The sequence below is a fragment of the Lethenteron reissneri genome, chromosome 63, assembly GCF_015708825.2.
Source record: "Lethenteron reissneri isolate LAM-NWPU_2019-01 chromosome 63, ASM1570882v1, whole genome shotgun sequence".
NCBI classification, from domain to species: Eukaryota; Metazoa; Chordata; class Hyperoartia; order Petromyzontiformes; family Petromyzontidae; genus Lethenteron; species Lethenteron reissneri.
Window position 1 is genome coordinate 3,574,800 of NC_083841.1, and position 17,855 is coordinate 3,592,654.

The following is a 17,855-nucleotide window of genomic DNA, read 5'->3' on the forward strand; positions in this document are numbered from 1 at the left end:
GCCGCCACCACCACCGCCACCACCACCGCCACCGCCACCACCACCACCACTCCACGTGCACCCGTGCCGGACGTCAACCGGTGTTGAGGTTCGTCATCGTCGTCGTCGTCATCATCAGCAGCGTCGGAGAGAGACGGCGCCGCGCCTCGTGAACGTCACAAGTCAACAAACCGAGTCGCTGCTGAAGCCGATCACCTCCCCACGCTGCGACACCCCCACCCCCACGTGTCACTCCTGGCAGGTTCAGGGCAAGCGGATCGCGATCGGAATCAATGCGAGTTCAATCCAGAGGTCGCAAACGGGTTTTGATTCCTTACCCGTACCCGTACCCGGCCGCACCAGGGTCGCAAACAGGTACCCGTACCCGGTCGGGTACGGGTAGCCGGGTATCGGGTAGGGTACGGGTATCGGGTACCCGATTGCGACCTCTGGTTCAATGCCTGGTCGGAGCGGAGGGGAGTGGAGGTGAGGCAGGTTGACTCAGCCCATCATCCTTCCGCCCGGGCGTCGATAAAATAAGTACCACGTTGCGGTTGTCGTATGGATAGACTCACACCCCCCTCCCGCCCCTCCTCTCCCGCCATAGGAACGTGGAATTTCCACCGCCGGCTCAGGAGACGATCACCTTGGCCTCGATGCTCAGGCGAGCAATCACGTCACGCACTCTGACCTCTGTGCTCGGGGTCAAGGGGAGCGATTCGATGAGCGGCGTGTGGACAGCCGCGCTCCGGGGCTCCTCCTGGGCACGGGCATCACAGAAACACAGCGGCAAACAACCCGTGGGACTGATGCCTTTGTGTGCGCGCGCGTTTTTATTTTTTACTGCTGCCACGGCTCAGCGTCGCAAAGCGACAGGACGAGTTGTAAAACGGCAATAGCGCGTTGGCCCTGTCATCCTTGCCTCGACTTTATGGACTACTTTATTGACTCCCGTACATATATTGTTGTCTTCGAGAAAACGGCGCGGTCAAATCCGGTGACGTTGAGCATAAAGCGTGGTTTTAAGAGCGTGCGTATTTATCATAGACGGAGTTTTGGGGGGGGGGGGGTCACGGGGGCGGGGGGGTTGGAGCACGGGGGAGTCACGGGGGGGTCACGGGGGGTCACGGGGGGCAGTGCCCCCCCCCCCTCCCCTGCGACAAAGTGAACCCCTGCCACCCTCCCTCCTCACCCCCAGAGAAGTCGAACTCCGCCTGTTCAATATCAGCGCGGTTGGCTGCTCAACTCACGGTGAACGCTGCGATCCGAATCGTCCCGTGGAATTTCGACAATTACCAAAGGCACCACCACCGCCCCCTCTCCCGCCAGCCCATTTTCCCATCCGTGCGCGAGTGAGGGGGCTTGAACTTCAGTGCTTCCTTGCAGGTTAATCGACGGAACAGTCAGTGCAATGCTCGCCAGAGCATACTTGAGTGCAAATCGTAGGTATTTAAGGCACCCAAATTCAGCGGTGCAAAGGGCTCTTCCCCCTAGGTTCACACAGCACGGCTCTTGCCGCTGCCCCCTGGCATCTCTCCGTCCCACCGTTATCTCGCAAGCTACAGCACACACACACACACAGGCACACGAGAGCGAGACAGAGAGACAGAGAGACGTGTTCGATGGGGGTTGCAGAAACGTCTCACACCGCGGACGAGTTGAGACCGCGTGCAGATCGACTCCGTGACCCCTTAAGCCCCCCACCCCAACTCAACCCCCCCCCTCCCGAACCGACGTCACGCGCACGCAGAGTAGTGGACGAGTGATTTCGCCCTGGCCCTGCTCAGGCCGGATGCGGACGACTTCTTGCGACACGAGCAGCGTGTCACAGTTTGGGTTTCTAGCTCGGCTCGTTGTGTAACTGGTGTAAAAACCCAACCCCGTGCCGTGATGGGTCCCATGGTGGCTGCGTGTATAACCAGGAGATAAAACCACCCCATGCCGAGATGGGTCCCATGGTGGCTGGGTGTATAACCAGGAGATAAAACCACCCCGTGCCGTGATGGGCCCCATAGTGGCTGGGTGTATAACCAGGAGATAAAACCACCCCATGCCGAGATGGGTCCCATGGTGGCTGGGTGTATAACCAGGAGATAAAACCACCCCGTGACGTGATGGGCCCCATAGTGGCTGGGTGTATAACCAGGAGATAAAACCACCCCGTGCCGTGATGGGCCCCATGGTGGCTGGGTGTATAACCAGGAGATAAAACCACCCCATGCCATGATGGGTCCCATGGTGGCTGGGTGTATAACCAGGAGATAAAACCACCCCGTGACGTGATGGGCCCCATAGTGGCTGCGTGTATAACCAGGAGATAAAACCACCCCGTGCCGTAATGGGCCCCATGGTGGCTGGGTGTATAACCAGGAGATAAAACCACCCCATGCCATGATGGGTCCCATGGTGGCTGGGTGTATAACCAGGAGATAAAACCACCCCGTGACGTGATGGGCCCCATAGTGGCTGCGTGTATAACCAGGAGATAAAACCACCCCGTGTTGTGATGGACCCCATAGTGGCTGGGTGTATAACCAGGAGATAAAACCACTCCTTGCCGTGATGGGCCCCATAGCGGCTGGGTGTATAACCAGGAGATAAAACCACCCCATGCCGAGATGGGTCCCATGGTGGCTGGGTGTATAACCAGGAGATAAAACCACCCCGTGACGTGATGGGCCCCATAGTGGCTGGGTGTATAACCAGGAGATAAAACCACCCCGTGCCGTGATGGGTCCCATGGTGGCTGGGTGTATAACCAGGAGATAAAACCACCCCGTGACGTGATGGGCCCCATGGTGGCTGGGTGTATAACCAGGAGATAAAACCACCCCATGCCGAGATGGGTCCCATGGTGGCTAGGTGTATAACCAGGAGATAAAACCACCCCATGCCGAGATGGGTCCCATGGTGGCTGGGTGTATAACCAGGAGATAAAACCACCCCATGCCGTGATGGGTCCCATGGTGGCTGGGTGTATAACCAGGAGATAAAACCACCCCGTGCCGAGATGGGTCCCATGGTGGCTGGGTGTATAAGCAGGAGATAAAACCACCCCATGCCGAGATGGGTCCCATGGTGGCTGGGTGTATAACCAGGAGATAAAACCACCCCGTGACGTGATGGGCCCCATAGTGGCTGGGTGTATAACCAGGAGATAAAACCACCCCATGCCATGATGGGCCCCATAGTGGCTGGGTGTATAACCAGGAGATAAAACCACCCCGTGACGTGATGGGCCCCATAGTGGCTGGGTGTATAACCAGGAGATAAAACCACCCCGTGCCGTGATGGGTCCCATGGTGGCTGGGTGTATAACCAGGAGATAAAACCACCCCGTGCCGTAATGGGTCCCATGGTGGCTGGGTGTATAACCAGGAGATAAAACCACCCCGTGACGTGATGGGCCCCATAGTGGCTGCGTGTATAACCAGGAGATAAAACCACCCCGTGTTGTGATGGACCCCATAGTGGCTGCGTGTATAACCAGGAGATAAAACCACTCCGTGTTGTGACGGACCCCATAGTGGCTGCGTGTATAACCAGGAGATAAAACCACTCCTTGCCGTGATGGGCCCCATAGTGGCTGTGTGTTTAACCAGGAGATAAAACCACTCACGCTCGTTTCACCACTCACACTCGTTTCACCACTCACACTCGTTCAACAAGGAAAGCCTGAATCTCTTTTTGTTGCGTGCGATCCAAATTTAGCAAATTGCGGTGCAATTATTTTCTTGGCACAATACCGGTCACACTTTGTGGTTTGCTTTTGGAAACATGAGAACCCCGAAGGAAACCACCCCCCATGCAGAAGAAGGGGAGGGCAGAAAACACGCGGACCAGCCAACCCCGCCACGCTAAGATGGCCGGCAACGGTCAGCGGCATTGAAGTCTAACAGAGGACACGTGACGACGTGGCTCCGCTCACTCGCTCGCACGCACCACCACCACCACACATTCAGTAACGCCTGGGCCGGGAACTTCTGAGTCCGCGTGCGCTCCACATCCGCCCGGCGCGGTGGTCCAGCGACCCAGCCCGGCCACAACTCGTGACCTCTCACCCAGTAGCGGAGAGGAAGGGGGAGAGAGTGGGGGGGGGCACTGCCCTGAGACTCGCGACCTTCGACTTTCGTCGCGTTTGGTTCCATTGAGCTGCGCGTATGCGGCGGTCGAGCGGAGGCCCCTGCAGGGAGCAATTGCTGATCTCCTGGGGATGGTCCTGGAAGGCCCCGGAAGGTCCCGGAAGGTCCTAGAATCCCAAGGAAGGCCGCAAAGTGTCAGAGAAGATCTCGTTTTCCCCCCCAGGTTTCTGTCGAGTCCTCCCAATGAGGGACAGTGGCGTCTACACGAAGGTTCTGGAGTTGCACGGAAGACCTCAGAAAAGTCCTCAAGTCCCAGACCAGGGGGTCCTAGAGTTCCACCGAAAGACCCGGGAGACGCAGAGAAGGCTGCGGAAGTCCTGAGAAGCTCCTGGAGTTCGATGGCGGGACAGGGGGGGGGGGCGGCCTCAGGCCCCGGGGGGGCTGGAGCGGCGAGAGCGCGCGAACGCCGAGAACAGCTCGTAGGTGAGGAAGGTGAGGCCCGTGGAGGCGGCCGCTTTGAGGGCGCTCGGCACGAGCCCCTTGTAGAGGCCCGGGAGGCCCTCCTCCCGCAGCACGCGGCACACGCAGTCGCACGCACCCGCGTACGCACGCACCTACGGGGGGGGGGTGCATGCAGAGGGCCAGGGGTGACACACGCGGAGACGTGGAAGAAATCGGTGGGACACACGAGGGTGGTACGCAACCACCGCCAGAGCCCTGCGATCAGCTACGTACGGCGTGAAAGAAGTTCAACGCACACACGTACGTGCGCTCGCACAAAGCGGGGCATGCCAGGATGTCTCCGTGTCTCCGTGTCCCCGTAACCCCACGTCCCAGCGGACCTACATCATGGCATCCCCGCGTCCCTACATCCACATGTCTCAGTGTCTCTACATGTCTGTGTACCCGCATGTTCTCCCACGTGTCCCTTGTCCATCCCCCGTGCGTCCCCCCCTCCGTGTCCCCCCGTGCGTCCCCCCCCCTGCGTGTCCCCACGTGTCCCCACGTGTCCACGCGTGTGTGTCCCGTTGTGTTCCCACGTGTCCCCCCCCCCACGTGTCCCCCTCCACGTGCTCCCCCCCCCGTGCCCCCCCCCACGTGTCCCCCCCACGTGACCCCCACGTGTGTCCCCCCCCCCGTGCGTCTCCCCCCATGTGCCCCCCCCACGTGCCCCCCCCCACCCCCCCCCGTGCGTCCCGCACCTCTCCGAAGTGGCGCCGCACCTGCTCGAACCCCATCACCTGCAGCCTCTTCTTGACGAGGTCGCAGGGGTAGGTGAGCGTCTTGCTCAGCACCCCCGCTGCGGCGCCGCACACCAGGGTCTGCAGGCCCCCTGCACGGCACGGCACGGTACGGCGCGGCACGGTACGACACGGCAACAAGCGGTGAATGGGGCGGCGCGGTGGCAACGCCCGCACCTCGCAACAAGAAGCCCCTGGGTTAGACTCCCGACTCGGACACCTTTCTGCGCGGCGTTTGTGTGTTCTGCCCCTGTACTGCATTTGTAGAGGCGGTGCTCAGCATCGCCGCTCCCCACGCCCCCGCTGGAGCCTCCCGCGGGAGCCCCCCAAGGGAGCCCCCAGTGTGCTTGTGGCTACCGGTGCGGCACGGCGAAGCCGGCTGTGCGGTTGCGGTCGTGCCTACCGGTGCGACGCTGCGTCCGTGCGGCCAGGCTGCTGGCAGCGCGCGTGAACACGTTGTAGAAGCCGAACTGCAGCCCCGCGTACGGGAAGACGGCGGCGAGCGTGGGGGAGAGGCCGCGGTAGAAGCCCCGCAGCCCCTCGCCCCGCCACATGGTGACAACCGCGTGCAACACCCCCCGGTAGAGCTGCGGCACACGGGCAGGGTGGTGACGCGCGGGCAGCGTGGACGACAAGTGTGTGTCTGTGTGTGTGTCTGTGTGTGTGTCTGGGTGTGTCTATGTGTCTGTGTGTGTTTGTGTGTGTCTGTGGGTGTCTGCGTGTCTGTGTGTGAGCGGCGTGTGTGGCGTGAGCGGTGTGTGTGTGTGAGTGGAGAGTCGGTGAGTGAGCGGTGAGTGCGTGAGGGGTGAGTGAGCGATGAGTGAACGGTGAGTGAGCAGTGAGTGAGCGGTGAGCGAACGAGCGCGGTGTGAGTGCACGTGCAAAGAGGTATGCGTGTGTGTGAGCGGTGAGTGAGTGAGCGGTGAATGAGTGAGTGAGTGGTGTGTGAGTGAGCGGTGAGTGATTGAGCGGTGTGTGTGTGAGTGGTGAGTGAGCGGTGAGCGGTATGTGAGTGAGAAGTGAGCGGCGAGTGAGTGAGCGGTGAGTGAGCGAGCGAGCGCGGTGTGAATCGACGGTGCGAGCGGTGTGTGATTGAGTGAGCGATGAGTGAGCGAGCGGTGTGTGAGTGAGCGAGTGAGTGAGCGAGTGAGTGAGCGATGAGTGAGCGATGAGTGAGCGAGCGGTGTGTGAGCGAGCGGTGTGTGAGTGAGCGATGAGTGAGTGATGAGTGAGCGAGTGAATGAGCGATGAGCGATGAGTGAGTGAGCGAGCGCGGTATGAGTGCATGGTGCGAGCAATGAGTGAGCGAGCGAGCGGTGTGTGACTGAGCGAGTGAGTGAGCGAGTGAGCGAGCGGTATGTGACTGAGCGAGTGAGCGAGCGGTGTGTGAGTGAGCGAGCGAGTGAGCAATGAGTGAGTGAGTGAGCGGTGATTGAGTGAGCGATGAGTGAGCGAGCGAGCGAGCGCGGTGCGAGTCCACGGTGTGCGAGTCCCTGGTCTCCGCCCGCCTCGTCACCCTGGGCTCTCCCTGCGCCGCGAGCCTCGTGCGCAGCGTATCCAGGGGCTGGGCCACCAGCGAGGCCATGCAGGCCCCGGCACCGCCGCACGCGAAGTGGACGTGCGCCTGCGTGGCCTCGAAGCGCGTGCGCCTGTGCACCAGCTCCGTCAGGCGCTCAAACGTCACGAACTGCGGCGTGGACACAGCAGCGGCGAAATCGCAACATTTTTATTTTTATACACAGAAATAAAACTCAAATATTTATTTATCTTAATTGGTTTTTTTTTACCCTTCTATCTGGCAACAAAACTGACACCTTTTTACAAGGAGTCATGTTTGCATAGACCACAATACCTGCAGTCATAATGCAAACAAAAAACACAACTCTGATAATGTATGCACTGTCCTTGAAGTTGATTGGTCCACACCCGAGACAGCTTTTCTTATAGCCTAGTCTCACATGGTGTTGGACCAGATGACCCCAAAAGGCGCACAACTCAAAGACAACGCACCATCAGAGTATGAGAGCTCGGGGTAAGCATTTACACCAATAAAAAAAGGTGTCAGTTTTATTGTCAGATAAAAAAACAATTATCATATTTTGCAACTGGCAAAGGAGGTTCCAATGGTGGCTCATCATCGCGTGGAAATCCACCGCAGGAAAATGATCGAGGCAATCTCGACGGGTCGACCGACCGCCGCCGATCATCACGGCGCGGCATCGCGTTCATCCCACCGCATCAGGAACTCGCTCGATCAGAATCGGAATCTTTGCTTAAGATTCGCAGGAGGAATCCGATGAGCTAAGGAGATCTTTATCACAGGCGCCCACAGCAGGCACGGGGTCAGCAAGTTACAACGGCAAAAAGGAGTGCAGAGTGGAGAAAAAGGTAAGAGCAAGTCACTAAATATGAAGCAGAGTCCACCAGGAGGGAGGCCCAGGACAGCTACAGATGTTTGGCGCCGATGTTGGCCGCCAAGTGGGAATCGAACTCAGATTTGCGGGTTTGTAGGGTGGTGCGCTAACCGCTGCTACCGCTCCCCACAACACCACACACCAAAAAACAACAGCAACCACATCTTCTTGGTTATTTCAGTAAAGTCACGTAGAAGGGAAGTAATAAAATAATTCTCACGACGTTTCGGCCACAACACAAGCAGCCGTCCTCAGGTGAAGAACAGGTCTGTCGGGGAGACAGCGTGGTGGTGTTTCATTCAGTCGCTGTCTCCCCGACAGACCAGGTCTCCACCTGAGGACGGCTGCTTGCGTTGTGGCCGAAACGTCGTGAGAATTATTTTATTATGTTTTATTTTTATTATTTTATTACTTCCCTTCTACGTGACTTTACCGAAAGAACCAAGAAGATGAATCCCTGCAGTCACGAAAGCTTGAAATCGAAATTTAACAGCAACCACAGTTCCGCAACTGAGTGTCGGTGACGTCACCGCCACGCTTGTGCCTTTGAGGCCACGTGAAGTGTCGAAGGCCCACTGGCAGAAGGCCACGGGACAAACACGGCTGCCATGGGTCGACTGACCGAGATGACTGGCAGATGTACCACCTGTGCTCCCTACTGAGTTAACTCGCCGCGTTTTAGCCGCCCGGCGGTCCCGCTCGTTGTTGTGAGCGTCGCTCCACTGCCCTCTGCTGTTGTTGGAGGGCGACTGCCTCCAACTGCCCGGTAGCAGCGTCCTTCACGAGCCTCCTCCACAGAGGCCCGACCTTGACACTGCTGGTGCCAGTCACCGGCAAAGTCCAATTTGCTCCACATCCTGCTGTATTGCATCAGTCCATCTCTTCTCTACCCAGTGCCATGCCCGTTCACCTCCTCTATCCGGACCAACTTGGGTATGTTGTTGGAGCGGTGGTGTAGCAGTTAGCGCGCTGCGCTATGAACCTGGCGACCCAGGTTCGATTCCCGCTCACAGCTAACACCAGTGACGATTATCTGAACCGGTCCTAGGTCGACTCAGCCTTAAATGAGTGCCTGGTGCGGTGTGTAAACATCGCCACTGGGGAAACAAAGGCGGTCGGGCGTGGTGCTGGCCACCTACCCCCTCGTTCGTGTACCGTTCTGGTCTTCATAGGTGCTCGCTAACAGCACTTGCCCCTACAGTCTTTTAAGGCTATACGGGGGATCTTTGTCTTGTATCTGCACAGTAGCGGAGCGGTGAGTGCGCAGCGCTGAGAACCTCACGCGACCCGAGTTCGATTCCCGCTCACGAACAGTCACGGGCCCCCTCCCCCTTAGGGCGACCTGGCTTCGCACGAGCATCTGGTGCCGATGTTGTAAACCATCGCTGTTGTAAACATCGGCACCAAATCCTGGCCGCGTGTGCCCGCTAACAGCACTTGCCCATACTCTTATGTTTTTTTCGGTAAAGTCACGTAGGTAAAAATAATAATATAATAAAATGATAATAAATGAAAATAACTCAATTAAATCACGACGTTTCGGAGGCAAGTCTCCGTCTTCAGGTGGGACCGTCACAGCTAAATTTACTGTATCAAGTGAAGAGAAATCCAGGAGACAAGATCTTATATATACTGGTTCAGGGGAGGGGGGAGGAGCTTATCTAAATGTGGCAGTCAGGGAGGGTGGGGGGGAAGTGGGCAGGGCTAGAAGGGAAGGTGGGCGGGGCTAGAAGGGGGAGGTGGGTGGGGCTATAAGGGGGAAGTGGGCGGGGCTAGAAGGGGGAGGTGGGTGGGGCTAGAAGGGGGAGGTGGGCGGGGCTAGAAGGGAAGGTGGGTGGGGCTAGAAGGGGGAGGTGGGTGGGGCTAGAAGGGGGAAGTGGGCGGGGCTAGAAGGGGGAGGTGGGTGGGGCTAGAAGGGGGAAGTGGGCGGGGCTAGAAGGGGGAGGTGGGTGGGGCTAGAAGGGGGAAGTGGGCAGGGCTAGAAGGGAAGGTGGGTGGGGCTAGAAGGGGGAAGTGGGCGGGGCTAGAAGGGGGAGGTGGGTGGGGCTAGAAGGGGGAGGTGGGCGGGGCTAGAAGGGGGTGGGCGGGGCTAGAAGGGGAGGTGGGCGGGGCTAGAAGGGGGAGGTGGGCGGGGCTAGAAGGGGGAGGGGGGCGGGGCTAGAAGGGGGAAGTGGGCGGGGCTAGAAGGGGAAGTGGGCGGGGCTAGAAGGGGGTGGGCGGGGCTAGAAGGGGAGGTGGGCGGGGCTAGAAGGGGGAAGTGGGCGGGGCTAGAAGGGGGAGGTGGGTGGGGCTAGAAGGAGGAAGTGGGCGGGGCTAGAAGGGGGAGGTGGGCGGGGCTAGAAGGGAAGGAACAGCTGATACACCTCGGCAAGAATTATCTTCATTTATTATTATTTTATTATAATTTTTTACCTACGTGACTTTACCAAAAAAACCTAAGAATCCTTGCGGTGACGAAAGCTTCAAACCTAGCGCTTGCCCAAACGGCCAAGCCGTACCTGCACGCCGCTGTAGGTGATGGAGAGCAACTGGGCGGGCACGTGCCCCTTCCAGAAGGCGGCGAGACCCTCCTCGCGTAGCACGGCGCGCACAGCCTGCGCCAGGCCCCGGTACTTGGCCCGCGGCTCCAGCGCAGAGATCCGCTCCACCTGGAGCTGCGCGCGCACACGCGGAGACGATTCAGCGTCGACGCCAACGTAGCAAAGGACGTCCGGCGCCGTGGGGCAGGGAATAAGACGGGAGAGCAGCGGGTGGCTGGAGAGTCAGGGCTGCCGAAGGGCAGGCGGTCATCACGGGGAGGGGACTGGGCTAGGAGAGGGCAGCGGACGGCGGGAGAGTCGGGGCTGCCGAAGGGCAGGCGGTCACCACGGGGAGGGGACTGGGCTAGGAGAGGGCAGCGGACGGCGGGAGAGTCGGGGCTGCCGAAGGGCAGGCGGTCACCACGGGGAGGGGACTGGGCTAGGAGAGGGCAGCGGACGGCGGGAGAGTCGGGGCTGCCGAAGGGCAGGCGGTCACCACGGGGAGGGGACTGGGCTAGGAGAGGGCAGCGGACGGCTGGAGAGTCTGGGCTGCTGAAGGGCAGGCGGTCACGGGGAGGGGACTGGGCTTGCGGAGGGCAGCGAAGGGCAGGCGGTCACCGCGGGGAGGGGACTGCTCTACTGAACGTCTGTGAAAAATGAGCTGCACAGCTCATCGGAGTGTGATTCTGGGCTCGGGGAGGGTCACCTGGAAGCGGATCTTGACGACGTCGAGCGGGCTGACGGCGGCCCGCGTCACGAAGCCCGAGAGAGCGCCGCACAGCGCCACCTCCGCCGGCGCGAGGCTGCGCTGGCTCGGGTCGAACCCCACCACCATGGCGGCCCGGCAACGCGCCGCACCTCGTGAGGTCCGCGGCTCGTGGGTCGCCTCCGATGAGCACGGTTGGCTGCGTGCGGTGCGAAAGAAGTTGAACGTACGGCAGATACATGAATACAAACTACGATACGCTGCACTACTATACATTACTATACACTAGATTATACACTACACTATACACTACTATACACTACACTATACACTACACTACTATACACTACACTACTATACACTACACTACTAAACTCTACACTACTATACACTACACTATACACTACATACTACACAACTATACACTACACTACAAACTACACAACTATACACTACACTATACACTACATTAAAATCTACACTACTATACACTACTATACACTACACTATACACTACTAAACTCTACACTACTATACACTACACTATAAACTACACACTATACACTACTATACACTACACTATACACTACACTACTATACACTACACTACTATACACTACACACTACACTACTATACACTATACACTACACTATACACTACACTACTATACACTACTATACACTATACACTACACTATACACTACACTACTATACACTACAAACTACACAACTCCACACCAGTCACGTGCGGTCAGGGGAGGCAGGGGGGGGGCAGAGCCTCACCTCTCATCCTCCAATGAAAACAGCTGTTACGACAAAAATATATAATAAAATAAATAGTAATATTTTTCCACTGATCTGTGTTATAAATGTCATTTCTGTACGATTCCAATCATTTTTAAATCCTTTTATATTAAGTTCGCTTGCTTGCTTAGGACCGTGCAAATCTTTCGGTCGTTTTTAACCCACTTCCCGTGATCCAATCGAGCTGACATTTTGCACACAGACTCGTTGTGCGTGACTTTTTATACTGTTTAGGGAATTTACCAATTACTTAATGCTGGCACACAATCATCTGACCCATAGGTGGCAGCCATCTCAAGCCAGAGGACGAGATGACTCTAGCCGCCACGCATATAAAGGATTTATAGTGAAAAACTTTGTTTTTACGGGTTAATTTTTTATAGTCAAAATCGCCAAATTTGTGGAGCTCCGCTGCAAATACAGGAAGAGACGAGAGGTGAGGCAGCGACGGGCTCTGCCTCCCCTCTGATTGCGCAACCCCTCAGTAACTGGCTGGAGCGCGGGCAATAAGCGCGTGCCTGTTACTATCTCAGTGTGTCACCAATGTAATGTTTGTAGACCCCTTCATTACATGTCCTCGCCTTCCATACTCCAGCTAACTTATTTCACGTATGTGTATCAAAATATTTAGGCTCGCTGGTCTCTTCGTGAAACTGCAATGAAAAAAGCACCAGGGGAGGCAGCCATCACATCTGCCTCACTGAGGGGGACGTGTCTAACACGCCCCCTTCAGTGAGGACACGCCTGTGTGTGGTGTGTGTGGTGTGTGTGTGTGTGGTGTGTGTGTGTGGTGTGTGTGGTGTGTGGTGTGTGTGTGTGTGGTGTGTGTGGTGTGTTTGTGTGGTGTGTGTGTGGTGTGTGTGTGATGTGTGTGTATGTGGTGTGTGTGTGTGTGGTGTGTGTGTGTGGTGTGTGTGTGTGGTGTGTGGTGTGTGTGTGTGTGGTGTGTGTGGTGTGTTTGTGTGGTGTGTGTGTGTGTGGTGTGTGTGTGATGTGTGTGTGTGTGGTGTGTGTGTGTGGTGTGTGTGTGTGGTGTGTGTGTGTGGTGTGTGTGTGTGGTGTGTGTGTGTGTGGTGTGTGTGTGATGTGTGTGTGTGGAGTGTGGTGTGTGTGTGTGATATGTGTGTGTGTGTGGTGTGTGTGTGTGTGTGGTGTGTGTGTGATGTGTGTGTGTGTGGTGTGTGTGTGTGGTGTGTGTGGTGTGTGTGTGTGTGGTGTGTGTGTGTGGTGTGTGTGTGATGTGTGTGTGGTGTGTGATGTGTGTGTGTGTAGTGTGTGTGGTGTGGTGTGTGTGTGTGGTGTGTCTGTGTGTGGTGTGTGTGGTGTGTGTGTGTGTGTGGTATGTGTGTGGTGTGTGTGTGGGGTGTATGTGTGTGGTGTGTGTGTGATGTGTGTGTGTGGTGTGTGTGTGTGGTGTGTGTGTGTGTGGTGTGTGTGTGGTGTGTGTGGTGTGTGTGTGTGGTGTGTGTGTGTGGTGTGTGTGTGATGTGTGTGTGTGTGGTGTGTGTGTGGTGTGTGTGTGATGTGATGTGTGTGTGGTGTGTGGTGTGTGTGTGATATGTGTGTGTGTGTGGTGTGTGTGTGTGTGTGTGTGTGTGTGTGTGTGTGTGTGTGTGTGTGTGTGTGTGTGTGTGGTGTGGTGTGTGTGTGTGTGGTGTGTGTGTGTGATGTGTGTGTGGTGTGTGATGTGTGTGTGTGTAGTGTGTGTGTGTGGTGTGGTGTGTGTGTGGTGTGTGTGTGATGTGTCTGTGTGTGGTGTGTGTGGTGTGTGTGTTTGGTGTGTGTGTGGTGTGTGTGGTGTGTGTGTGGTGTGTGTGGTGTGTGTGGTGTGTGTGTGTGTGGTGTGTGTGATGTGTGTGTGTGATGTGTGTGTGTGTGTGTGGTGTGTGGTGTGTGTGTGTGATATGTGTGTGTGTGTGGTGTGTGTGTGTGGTGTGTGTGTGATGTGTGTGTGTGGTGTGTGTGTGGTGTGTGTGTGTGTGGTGTGTGTGGTGTGTGTGTGGTGTGTGTGTGTGGTGTGTGTGTGTGTGGTGTGTGTGTGTGTGGTGTGTGTGTGATGTGTGTGTGTATGGTGTGTGTGTGTGATGTGTGTGTGTGTGTGTGTGTGGTGTGTGTGTGTGGTGTGTGTGGTGTGTGTGTGTGTGTGTGTGTGTGTGTGTGTGTGGTGTGTGTGTGTGTGTGTGTGTGTGTGTGTGTGTGGTGTGTGTGTGTGTGGTGTGTGTGTGTGGTGTGTGTGTGTGTGTGTGTGTGGTGTGTGTGTGGTGTGTGTGTGTGTGTGTGTGTGGTGTGTGTGTGATGTGTCTGTGTGTGGTGTGTGTGTGTGTGGTGGTGTGTGGTATGTGTGTATGGTGTGTGTGTGGTGTGTGTGTGGTGTGTGGTGTGTGTGTGTGATATGTGTGTGTGTGTGGTGTGTGTGTGTGGTGTGTGTGTGATGTGTGTGTGGTGTGTGTGTGGTGTGTATGTGTGTGGTGTGTGTGTGGTGTGTGTGTGATGTGTGTGTGGTGTGTGATGTGTGTGTGTGTAGTGTGTGTGTGTTGTGTGTGAGGTGTGTGTGTGATGTGTCTGTGTGTGGTGTGTGTGTGTGGTGTGTGTGTGTGTGTGTGTGGTGTGTGTGTGGTGTGAGTGTGTGTGGTGTGTGTGATGTGTGTGTGGTGTGTGTGTGGTGTGTGTGTGTGTGTGTGTGTGTGTGGTGTGTGTGTGTGTGTGTGTGTGGTGAGTGTGATGTGTGTGTGATGTGTGTGTGTGGTGTGTGTGGTGTGTGTGTGATGTGTGTGTGGTGTGTGTGTGGTGTGTATGTGTGTGGTGTGTGTGTGGTGTGTGTGTGATGTGTGTGTGTGATGTGTGTGTGGTGTGTGTGTGTGATATGTGTGTGTGTGTGGTGTGTGTGTGTGTGTGGTGTGTGTGTGATGTGTGTGTGTGTGGTGTGTGTGTGTGTGGTGTGTGTGGTGTGTGTGTGTGTGGTGTGTGTGTGTGATGTGTGTGTGGTGTGTGATGTGTGTGTAGTGTGTGTGTGTGTGGTGTGGTGTGTGTGTGGTGTGTGTGTGATGTGTCTGTGTGTGGTGTGTGTGGTGTGTGTGTTTGGTGTGTGTGTGGTGTGTGTGGTGTGTGTGTGGTGTGTGGTGTGTGTGGTGTGTGTGTGTGTGGTGTGTGTGTGATGTGTGTGTGTGATGTGTGTGTGTGTGTGTGGTGTGTGGTGTGTGTGTGATATGTGTGTGTGTGTGGTGTGTGTGTGTGGTGTGTGTGTGATGTGTGTGTGTGGTGTGTGTGTGGTGTGTGTGTGTGGTGTGTGTGGTGTGTGTGTGGTGTGTGTGTGTGGTGTGTGTGTGTGTGGTGTGTGTGTGTGTGGTGTGTGTGTGATGTGTGTGTGTGTATGGTGTGTGTGTGTGATATGTGTGTGTGTGTGGTGTGTGTGTGTGTGGTGTGTGTGTGATGTGTGTGTGTGTGGTGTGTGTGTGGTGTGTGTGTGTGTGGTGTGTGTGTGTGCGGTGTGTGTGTGATGTGTCTGTGTGTGGTGTGTGTGTGTGGTGTGTGTGTGGTGTGTGTGTATGGTGTGTGTGTGGGGTGTGTGTGGTGTGTGGTGTGTGGTGTGTGTGTGGTGTGTGTGTGATGTGTGTGTGTGGTGTGTGTGTGGTGTGTGTGTGTGTGTGGTGTGTGTGTGTGTGGTGTGTGTGTGATGTGTGTGTGTGTGGTGTGTGTGTGGTGTGTGTGTGTGGTGTGTGTGTGTGGTGTGTGTGTGATGTGTCTGTGTGTGGTGTGTGTGGTGTGTGTGTGTGTGGTGTGTGTGTGGTATGTGTGTATGGTGTGTGTGTGGTGTGTGGTGTGTGTGTGTGATATGTGTGTGTGGTGTGTGTGTGTGGTGTGTGGTGTGTGTGTGGTGTGTATGTGTGTGGTGTGTGTGTGGTGTGTGTGTGATGTGTGTGTGGTGTGTGATGTGTGTGTGTGTAGTGTGTGTGTGTGGTGTGTGAGGTGTGTGTGTGATGTGTCTGTGTGTGGTGTGTGTGTGGTGTGTGTGTGTGGTGTGTGTGTGGTGTGAGTGTGTGTGGTGTGTGTGATGTGTGTGTGGTGTGTGTGTGTGGTGTGTGTGTGTGTGGTGTGTGTGTGGTGTGTGTGTGTGTGGTGTGTGTGTGGTGAGTGTGATGTGTGTGTGATGTGTGTGTGTGTGGTGTGTGTGGTGTGTGTGTGTGATGTGTGTGTGGTGTGGTGTGTGTGTGTGGTGTGTGTGTGGTGTGTGGGGTTGTTTTCGGGACCCACCTGACAACAGGGGGAGGCGCCCGTCCGTCTTCACACGAGCATTAAACACCACAACAACCCCCCTCCCAGGCAGATCAGAGGTTTTACCTCTGAAGCCGCAGCGCAACCGCGAGTCACGTGACATTCACTTCAATGCGGGCAATCCGAAGGGCTGTAAAGCTCTTTGTAACACACAAGGCACTGTCGTAAGCACGCCCTTCAAAACATTTACGGCGCTGTCGTGAAACGCCCTTGGCATCATGTACGGTACTGTCGTGAAACGCTCGGTACTGTCGTAAACACCTCTTTACGACTCTGCCGTGAGTGACGGTTTACGACTGCCGTGAGTGACGTATTTACGACTCTGCCGTGAGTGATGTCTTTACGACTCTGCCGTGAGTGATATCTTTACGACTCTGTCGTGAATCACGTCTTTACGCCTCTGCCGTGAAGGACGTATTTATGACACTGCCGTGAGTGACGTATTTACGACACTGCCGTGAGTGACGTATTTACGACACTGCCGTGAGTGACGTATTTACGACACTGCCGTGAGTGACGTATTTACGACACTGCCGTGAGTGACGGATTTACGACACTGCCGTGAGTGACGTATTTACGACGCTGCCGCGAGTGACGTATTTAAGACACTGCCGTGAGTGACGTGTTTACGACACTGCCGTGAGTGACGTATTTACGACACTGCTGCGAGTGACGTATTTACGACACTGCCGTGAGTGACGTATTTACGACACTGCCGTGAGTGACGATTTACGACACTGCCGTGAATGACGTATTTACGACACTGCCGTGAGTGACGATTTACGACACTGCCGTGAATGACGTATTTACGACGCTGCTGCGAGTGACGTATTTACGACACTGCCGTGAGTGACGTATTTACGACGGTGCCGCGAGTGACGTATTTACGACGCTGCCGTGAGTGACGTATTTACGACGCTGCTGCGAGTGACGTATTTACGACACTGCCGTCAGTGACGTATTTACGACACTGCCGTGAGTGACGTATTTACGACGCTGCCGCGAGTGACGTATTTACGACGCTGCTGCGAGTGACGTATTTACGACACTGCCGTGAGTGACGTATTTACGACACTGCCGTGAGTGACGTATTTACGACACTGCCGTGAGTGACGTATTTACGACACTGCCGCGAGTGACGTATTTACGACACTGCCGCGAGTGACGGATTTACGACACTGCCGCGAGTGACGTATTTACGACACTGCCGTGAGTGACGGATTTACGACACTGCCGTGAGTGACGTTTTTACGACGCTGCAGTGAGTGTTGAATTTACGACACTGCCGTGAGTGACGGATTTACGACACTGCCGTGAGTGATGTATTTACGACACTGCCGTGAGTGACGGATTTACGACACTGCCGTGAGTGACGGATTTACGACACTGCCGTGAGTGATGTATTTACGACACTGCCGTGAGTGACGTATTTACGACACTGACGTGAGTGACGTAATTTACGACACTGCCGTAATTTACGACACTGCCGTGAGTGACGATTTACGACGCTGCCGTGAGTGACGTTTTTACGACGCTGCAGTGAGTGTTGAATTTACGACACTGCCGTGAGTGAAGTTTACGACACTGCCGTGAGTGACGTGTTTACGACACTGCCGTGAGTGATGGATTTACGACACTGCCGTGAGTGACGGGTTTACGACACTGCCGTGAGTGACGTTTTTACGACACTGCCGTGAGTGACGTATTTACGACACTGCCGCGAGTGACGGATTTACGACACTGCCGTGAGTGACGTTTTTACGACGCTGCCGTGAGTGTCGAATTTACGACACTGCCGTGAGTGAAGTTTACGACACTGCCGTGAGTGACGTTTTTA

At 55.9% G+C, this 17,855-nt stretch overlaps 1 protein-coding gene across 2 annotated transcripts; it reads right to left on the minus strand.

Moving 5' to 3' along the window:
• Positions 1-3,393: 3,393 nt before the first annotated feature.
• Positions 3,394-16,294, minus strand: SLC25A19 (solute carrier family 25 member 19). Of its 2 annotated transcripts, XM_061577118.1 has the most exons (7): positions 15,998-16,272; positions 10,942-11,140; positions 10,215-10,370; positions 6,819-6,989; positions 5,706-5,889; positions 5,264-5,394; positions 3,394-4,675 (listed from the first exon to the last, which is right to left on the minus strand). In XM_061577118.1, exons 2-7 carry the CDS (start codon positions 11,068-11,070, stop codon positions 4,487-4,489), a joined length of 960 nt encoding a protein of 319 aa, XP_061433102.1. In that variant the 5' UTR covers positions 11,071-11,140; positions 15,998-16,272; the 3' UTR covers positions 3,394-4,486. The 2 variants fall into 2 exon arrangements, 1 of the variants encoding a protein (XP_061433102.1); XR_009757113.1 differs by having other exon boundaries at positions 4,501-4,675; positions 5,706-6,989; positions 15,998-16,294.
• Between the last annotated feature and the right edge of the window lie 1,561 nt (positions 16,295-17,855).

What these genes read in the sequence shown, in the direction of transcription:
- SLC25A19 (XM_061577118.1), bottom strand. Translation starts at nt 11,070, where the DNA reads ATGGTGGTGGGGTTCGACCCGAGCCAGCGCAGCCTCGCGCCGGCGGAG. An exon ending in CGGCGCAGGGAGAGCCCAGG is followed by an intron (nt 5,890 to 6,818) that starts GTGACGAGGCGG and finishes CGTGTGCCGCAG; the next exon opens with CTCTACCGGGGGGTGTTGCA. An exon ending in ACGGACGCAGCGTCGCACCG is followed by an intron (nt 5,395 to 5,705) that starts GTAGGCACGACC and finishes CGTGCCGTGCAG; the next exon opens with GGGGCCTGCAGACCCTGGTG.